Raw genomic sequence first — 8,517 nt, 5'->3', positions numbered from 1 at the left:
CGAAATACAAAAAAAAAATCAATGCGAAGATGAGTTAATGCGTTCGTTTAAAGGTTTTTTTTTTCTCGCAAAATGTTGAAGTTGAGATATCAGAGAAGAAAAAATTACTATGTGAAGAGAAACGATGAAATAATGATTTAAAAATAAAACTATAATACAATACGATTGAAGCAAAAGTAGTATAGTGGAGCAGAGAACTTATAAAAACAACGAAACAAATTTAAGTATAAAATATAAAGTAATTTCTCTGGTCACATCCCGGAGTTCGGTCTTAAAGAAATGGTAATTAATCGGCAAATAATATATCCAAAAAAACAACAACTGCGGTCCGTGTATATATTAACACAGTAACAGCACAGCTGAAGCGTTCATACATGTATCTGCGCATTTGAATTGGTGTGTGTGTGTGTGTGTGTGTGTTTGTGTGCGTATATATGTATAAAGTCTTTTCTCATATGGTTCACAATAGATGGTAGAGTGAGCTTGTGTATATGAGTGTGTAAAAAAGGAGCCCGGAATTGTGTGCGACGCAATACACGAGCGCATTTTGACAGTAGCTTAAACAGTCGTTTTTGTTGTACACTACTTATAACATAGGTATGTCGCTTTTGGTATCGAAGTAAGATTTTATTAAAAGAAAAGATAGAAAAAAATTGGCATCAAAAAGTGATTTTTTTTAAATAGAAAATTTTCGATTTGATTGGTAATATTTTGTTGGCATAGGCTTATTTCATTAGAAAAATTTCTATTTAAAAAAGAAAAAAAAAAGATTAAATAGAAAATCAGATAAACAAATCAACTTGACTTGAAATAGTTAATATAGTCAGTTCATTAATATATCTGTGTTAATATCAGCAATATAGAGGGATCACATCAGTTCGGCATTTATTTTTCTTGTGTCGTTATTTCGTTTATCTAACTCTGAAACAATCATGAATAAACAAAATTATTGTCGATCACAAAATCGGCATTCAAACGTGTGTGATGGTGTTGGAACGATTTCAAAATTCTGATGTTGTTTGAGAGAATTTTTGTGCAACAATTCTCTTTGCACTATCTCTTAACGTACAAATATACGTGAGAATGAGAATGTGTAGTCACTTGAAAAAAAAATACAGACGCATAGAAGTTTGTGATAGAGAAGACGAAAAAAAAGTTGTTATGTGCAACTGACACTCAATTGAGTGACTTATATAGTTTTACTGAAAAACAAAAAAACAAAAATATTGTATATGTAACACCAACACAAAATATTTTAGATGAAGATAGATTTATTATGAGCTAGAATCATTGATTGCATGGCTCACAAAAAAGTGCTCTCAAAATGCATTGGTCACGATTTTACGCTTGTGAATTGATTAAATTTGTTGTTTTTTTCTCTCTCTCTATCTCTTTTCTTTAAATCAAAAATTTGCATTCGAATTAAGGAAACAACAAGACTAATAAAATAATAATAAACAACAAAAAGTCACAGTCGAGTGTGTATGTTGTGCAACTAATTGGATTGGTATGGTGATTTGATTTCTGTTAATTTTGTTGTTGTTGTTGAAATGAGGGAGAAATAGATTTCAATAACACTTTTGCAAACGTGAACGAGTCGACAGTCATTTTCAATCATTGTTTCCTCAAATGTACCATTTATGTTTTTGAAGCGATTGTTATGAGGCGCAAAGAACATGTGCGATATTGAATGTCAATGTGTATTTGTGCACAGTTTTTAGTGTGCAATGTACGTGTGATTTTGTATAGCTGAAGAACAATGGAGAGAATACCCCTTTTATGAATTTCAACTTACCATAGATAGAATATTCAATTTGATTGTTGATTTTTCAATGTCGTGTTCAAAGTTACCTAGGTTATTCATGAAATCAAATGGAATTTTTTTTTTCATGAAGGTAGATTCTGATGTTTAATCTGACAATAGGCAATTACTCGGCAATTTTGACCAAATCAAGCCGCTGTTCAAATTATCGCTATGTTCACTTTATTTCGATTGCCAGTAGGACCATCAAAGCCGATAGGGTATGAGAGGGCAAAAGAGCGAGAAATATAGAAAAACTTCATCTTCGGTCCAATCATAATGAACAATTCGTTGGTGATGGAAGTACTTTTAACGTGCGCAATTTATAACAAAAATAAATTATATATTAAATTTGTCTGTTCGTATACATAGATTTTTTTTATTCGTGTCTTCCTATCTCTCACTTAAGCGAATGGGCAATGTGTTTCGGCTCAAAACTAAAAAAAAATCAAGATATACCACAAAAAAAGAAGAATTATATGATATGTGTACGCGAATAAAAATAATAAATAAAAAGCAACAGTAGCAATATAGGTACAATATACATATAGAATTGCCCAGCACAGCTGAACGATACATATGTGTGCGTGTCGAAACAGCCGCTTGTATAAAATATAACGCGTTTTATTTGAATATAGGTATTTGCATTGAGAGTTAGTTGTTGTTGTTGTTATTTTTTCTCATCTCTATGTGTGTGACGTGATGCATTGTAAATGTATGTGTTTTGAACATATTGAGAATGGGACACAACATACGTGCTGCTTTGACAGAGCAAACAGTCGTTTTTGTTGTACATTTCATAAAACATACATATATATGTATATACAAAAGTCTACCGAAGTGTACGCTATATATAATTCAACAAAAATATAAAGTAGTCACTACAACAAATTTAGCTTGTGTAAATGTAGAAACTAACAAAAAATATTAATATTATAAGTAGATTTTTTCAAAATTGTGTGTTTTACCATCGGCATTCGTTGAAGTTTTATATTTTCGGTAAATGCCATTAGTGTGTTGAAGGATTTTTTTCTTGGCAGGATCAATGAATCGGTTTCATTCATTACTGTCATTAAAAAAAAATCGTTTTTTTTTTTGTATTTATCGGCATTTTATCAATTTTGCCGAAAATAATAAACAAACTGAAAACGCGCAAGCTTTAGTTCAATTTTTATTTGACTTAGGCCATCGTAAATAAACGAAATGATTATCAAAACAATCGGCTTTTATTTTGTGGCGTTTGTTTCATTTATCCTCTTCTTTTTCATTTTTGGTTTTTAGTTTGGCTTTTGTGCGGCAACAACTGGTTGAATGTGAGTGAACAGCAGCCATAAAAATTCAAGTCGAATTATTGTTTGTTGAACGAAGTGTGACGGAAGAAAACATTCGGTTTGGACGATCGCAAGAGAATACAAAAAAAAAGAGACAACAATTTAGTTATTTCTTTAATTTCATTTATTTTGAAATTGCGAGATAGAAGAGAGAATTGTTTCGGTGGAAAATAAGAACTATTCAAATTAAACTGACACACATCGCATCGAAAATTTAAGTGAGTGAAACAGAGAGAAAGAGAGAGAGAGAGAACAAAACCAAAAAGGAACGAAAGAAAGATAGACAGAAAAAAGCCACACAGAGTGAACGATAAACAACAAAATGCTGATCGCGTGCAAGTGCCTGAACATTACGCTTAAATCGACGGCCAATAATTTGCCAGTAGCAGTATCGATATCCAATTATGCATCGCCGAATGCAAACACCATTTCATCGTCATCATCACCATCGGTCAATCAACGCGATAATTTAGAGGACAATCATGAAGAGCAACCACCTTACATACCGTGTTCCACGGCCGAAAATCTCGATAGCAATCAATTGCAATTTTTCCGCACGGTAAATATACTCTATACATACCATAAATACGATATTACGATTATAGCTATTAGGTGTTGTTATTATATGTATACATATATATAATGATGTGATATAATCAATTATTTATGGTTGTTGTTCATGTTCCTGGTGTTGGCGGCTCAATTGGCTGACCATTTTCGTTCTCCTATATGTGCTTACTGCGAATCGATTTGCTAGCTAGCGCTTATGCACCCGCGCATCGTGTGTGTAGATTGTGTGAATGTGATTACAACAACTGCAAAAATTGTACTTATTTTGATAAATACATTCGTTTAGTGGCAATGCTCGGTATTATGATGCAACCGTGTGTGCACTGTTTTTTTTTCTGTCGCTTTGTCGTCGTCGTTCGCACAATCAAAATCATTTGTTTTAATAACCTGATGAGTTTCATGTTTGTTTGTTTCTTTCATTTTCTTTCTTATTCACTTACTTCTTATAGAGATTTAAACGCCAGTGGTGACGGCTAATTGAAATAGAGTGCTCCAGTGCTTGGAATTGCATTATTTTTTTTCTGTTTCTTCAGTGGTTCTATTACGCACGTCCTGGAGCAAACATGGCAATAACTAGGAAAGAGATGACGCGATTTGAACTAATCATCTATGCACTATTTTCATCGTCTGCTTGTAGTTTATTGTACAATCATCTTTTTCGAATTCATTTTATTACTACGTGCGGCGATGCTCGTGTAAAATATTCTGCAGTTGATTACAGTTTTCAATTGCTTTCGCATGCAACATTTTTTGTTTGCACTTCGTTTTGTTGCTAATGCTGGATGAACAAAAAAATAATATTAATAATAAAACAAATAAAAACTACAGTCATTCTTCGGCTACTTTTCACAATGAAAAAAAAATAATCTATTCATACATTCACGCAAAGAATACGAATGGTTTCAACGATCCGTTTGCTAATATGATTTTATATCATAAAATGCATTTTAATAAATTCTAATAAAATATGTGAGCACTTTACCAAGCACCGTTCTAATTGGTTGAGAAACGAAGGAAAAAAAATCTAATATTTTATACACGGGGAGTTTATTTGCGCCAAGTGACTAGAATGAGAGAGAGAGAGAAAGAGCCATGCAAAGCCACACAATATGAACACATACAGTAAATATTACAAAAAAAAACAACAACCAACCGAGCCAAGATATATTAATTCTATGTCATGAACGCGTGATGTGTATAAACGATTAACGTAACGCCTACAAAGCAACTGCAATGTGACGATCGTGTAAGAAAAAAAAACAAGAAGTAAATACATTTCTTCTCGTTTCAGTCGTGCAAGATCTTATGCTCGCTTCTTTTCTTGAAGAAATTATTGTTAGAAAAAATATAAAAGATGTTCAACAATATTTTCAATAAGAAAAAAAAGAGAAAGAGAGAAAGCAAGACAGTGATGACAAGGGAACCACATAGACACACTCAAGAATGATAAAAGAACAAATAATCCAGACATATTAAATAGTAAGATGCTACATCTCGTATTATTATATTTACTGCACGGGAAACTTTTTTTTTATCTCTTTCGTGCGAATCGCAGCACGGTGTGATTATGATAATTGCAGCGATCGAAGTGTATGGCCAAACAAAGCGTGGTTGCGTTTTATTCAATGGCCGAAATTGTTTATTGCTATATTCGTTCTTGTTGACTTCCTTTTTTCGGTTGCTTAAACTTTTTGAACATCGATAAAATCTTGTTCATCGTTTCGAAATCTATTTTCTTATCGTGTGAGTGTATAAAAAAATATCTCTCCGTTTATAGCGTAAACAAACGTATAAATGGGGTTCATTAAAAAAATGGTCTCTTTGTTTAATATTGAATTGCTTGATTCTTTAAAATTGATAAAACATTATGATTTGATTTTGATTTTTTTCTCATTTCTATAGGCCAAACTATCCACTGCATCTTTGATTGCACCAGCAATTCAACACAAAAATTTGATAAGTGTTGCGTTGATTGAAAATTGGAATGTGCACACCTGCCGTCATTGCAAAACAATCACTCACGCCCAGGCCAATGATTCGGCAAAAACGCTAATCAATCCATCGTTATGGGTAATTATTTGTTGCTGTTGTCATTTTGGCTAAATGCCATTTCGACCTTTACCTAATCGTCTCATTTCGAAAATAAACAACAACAAAATAATACCGATTTATTTGTTTCTCTCTAAATTTCAGACTAACCAAGAGAAAATCAACATAATTAAAACGCAAAAATTCTTTTCTAAGTCATTTAATATTTTACTAAATCCGAAGTCAACCGATGTTGAAATGATTGATGCAACAAACAATATCAAAAATAAGCATGAAAATAACGGCAATAATCGAACAAAACAACTGAGGCAATATCTAAAGAATATTATTCAATCCGAAACGGAAGCCACCGAAGACCGTATCGATCTATATACTAAACAACAAATGGCCACTCTACGAGCATTTCGAGAAAAAGCCGAACAAGACTATCAAGACATTTTACGGTGAGTTTTTTTTCTTTTCAATATTTTTCATCTTAGAATACATTTGGTGGTGAATGTTCTTACGCGTTGTTGTTTTTTTTTTCGTGAGCTATACACAAGGTTGTGCTAACAAAATTCCAAATGTATGATGCATGAAAACATTCCTTTGAAAATATATGTGTCTGGTGTAAATATTTGAAGTGAAATACATTTTTTTTTAAATCATGTGTATGAGCGTGAAAGATGGAATTAAAAAAAAGTCATTTGAATGTATTAATTCTTATGTTTGTTTATTTTTACAGGGCAATTGAAGACGATATGTCAATTAAAGGCATTAATAATATTGGTAATAATGAATCAAGCAATGATACAACATTGATGGGTAATTTAAGTGCAAATTCAAAGTTGTTGTCAGATCTGACGCCGCCAGTCACCCCAGATAGTACGCCAATGAGCATTGGCAATAGTCCGAATTTCAAACAACAACCCCAATCATTTTTGTTACTCAACAACCCCAATCAAAATATAGTCACTAAAAAACACGTACGTAGCCGTATCATAGTCGTTTATCGACAGTTTTATTTCGATCATATGACGTACATATGAAATGTGCGTTGATTTCAACATTACATTCTTATCGAATTTGTGTAATTGTTTTTACAGGCAGAAAAGATCAAACATTCCACACCAGACAAAGTATCTCAACGAAACTCAAATGCTGACGATGATATTTTCTTCGATATGGATGGCTTAGATACACGTGATAGTAAAATGCCACATATGACACAATCCGATGATGAAGTTGTTGATGATGATGAAGAGTATGGTATGAACTGAATGGATTTTTTGTTTTAATGAAAAAATTTGCAACAAAAACTTATTGTTACATTTTGATATTACAGAAGATTCGTATGTTAGTCGGAATAGCGGAATAAAAATTACGCCGACTGCACGAAAAACCAGTTCAAAAATGTATGTTGCACAAAGTCTTCCGATGGCTGTGCCGATTTTCAATCAACGCAACGAAGACGACTACGAAGAGGTAGATATAAAAAGGCCAATGGTAGAAATTGACTTTAGAAAACTCACCTTTCACCAAAATGTTGAAATAGTGAATTTTCATTTTAATTTCTATTGTTTTTTGTACTTTTATTTTCCATTTTATTTAATCGTCATTAAAATTCTTCTATTTTAGTATCCTGATCGACAAGATAATGTTGATATCGCTGCCAGTATAAAAGCTTTAGCACAGAGTGTACATGGCGAAGCAATTTTTGGTGATTTGCCGAAGCCACGATTCAGCACTCAAATCTAGTGTTTCAACAATCGAGAGACTATAATGTTTTTTACAAATTCTTTTTTCTAATTCATATATAATTACTGTAGACGTTTAAGATGATGGAAAACGATAATTCTAAAGAAAATCCTCATTTTTTCATCAATTCACAACATACACAATTCATATAAATGTAATAATCGTTTTCTCTTTATTAAAAAAGGGAGAGAGAGAGAGAAGAAAAAAACACTTTTGTTCGATAAAAAGCGAGTGAGCGATACAGATTCCTATTTTAAAAATGATTTATACAATTTTTACCTTGTAACTGATATACCTAACAAATGATATAAGTACCGTTGATTGGATTATTTCGAATCCATCGTGCGCTACGATGCAACACAGAATCCAAAATGAAAATGTCAAAAAACTGAAGTAAATTGTTCTCAATTTTTCCATTTTAGATTATAGATGAGGTGTAAATGGGAAACTTTCTTTGAGTTTGTGTTAAAAGAGTATATTTTGTTGAGAATTGTTGTCCAAGTTAATGAATGTGAATTCGATTTGAATAAATTTACAGCAATAAAAAAATAAAGTTCAAATATAAACGACGATTGCCATGTTAAAAAGTACATAAACAAAACTCGAATTAAAATTGAAATGCAACAAAAAATGTTTTGTATTAATTAACGAGAAAAATACAAACACAAGGAGATTCCAAGCAAAATAAACAATTGCATCGATATAAGTTGTTGATTTTATCCCATTTAAAGAACTCGTTGTACCAAATCACGGCTCTAACTGAATCAAAACAGCCAATTCGATTGTAGTTTTTTTATATTTTTCATTCTCTTGGGTGCGAACACAAATTTTCGTGCACCAAAATGAAGTCATATTTTCTATGTAAAAGAGACAAAAAAAAAAACAATATAAAAATGATTAAAAAAATTAAACTCATATTTGTTTTATTTTATTTCTTTATTTAAAAAAAAAAATGAGAATGAAAATATTTGTCTACACATTGGAAATTCATCAAACACGTTTAATCAATACTGTGACCTAAAACTCAAT

The 8,517-nt window shown here is 31.9% G+C and overlaps 1 protein-coding gene across 3 annotated transcripts; it reads left to right on the top strand.

Moving 5' to 3' along the window:
• Positions 1–483: 483 nt before the first annotated feature.
• Positions 484–8,361, top strand: LOC116345393. Of its 3 annotated transcripts, none has more exons than XM_031774703.1 (8): positions 484–597; positions 3,083–3,691; positions 5,605–5,772; positions 5,896–6,194; positions 6,476–6,716; positions 6,837–6,999; positions 7,076–7,215; positions 7,369–8,361. In XM_031774703.1, the coding sequence occupies exons 2-8, from the start codon at positions 3,455–3,457 to the stop codon at positions 7,486–7,488; spliced, it is 1,368 nt and encodes a 455-aa protein (XP_031630563.1). In that variant the 5' UTR covers positions 484–597; positions 3,083–3,454; the 3' UTR covers positions 7,489–8,361. The 3 variants fall into 3 exon arrangements, with proteins under 3 accessions (XP_031630563.1, XP_031630565.1, XP_031630564.1); XM_031774705.1 differs by lacking the exon at positions 484–597 and adding an exon at positions 605–703; XM_031774704.1 differs by lacking the exon at positions 484–597 and adding an exon at positions 2,691–2,800.
• Positions 8,362–8,517: the final 156 nt, after the last annotated feature.

The sequence above is a fragment of the Contarinia nasturtii genome, unplaced genomic scaffold (assembly GCF_009176525.2).
Source record: "Contarinia nasturtii isolate CC-2019 unplaced genomic scaffold, AAFC_CNas_1.1 Cnas_scaffold_1240, whole genome shotgun sequence".
Lineage (NCBI taxonomy): Eukaryota > Metazoa > Arthropoda > Insecta > Diptera > Cecidomyiidae > Contarinia > Contarinia nasturtii.
The sequence above is the reverse complement of the archived record's forward strand: the minus strand, read 5'-3'. Positions and strand labels throughout refer to the sequence as shown.

Bases quoted from the DNA above. Each gene is read 5' to 3' on its own strand.
- LOC116345393 (XM_031774703.1), top strand. From the start codon at position 3,455: ATGCTGATCGCGTGCAAGTGCCTGAACATTACGCTTAAATCGACGGCC. The intron at 3,692-5,604 runs GTAAATATACTC...TCATTTCTATAG, and splicing joins AATTGCAATTTTTCCGCACG to GCCAAACTATCCACTGCATC. The intron at 6,717-6,836 runs GTACGTAGCCGT...TTGTTTTTACAG, and splicing joins ATATAGTCACTAAAAAACAC to GCAGAAAAGATCAAACATTC.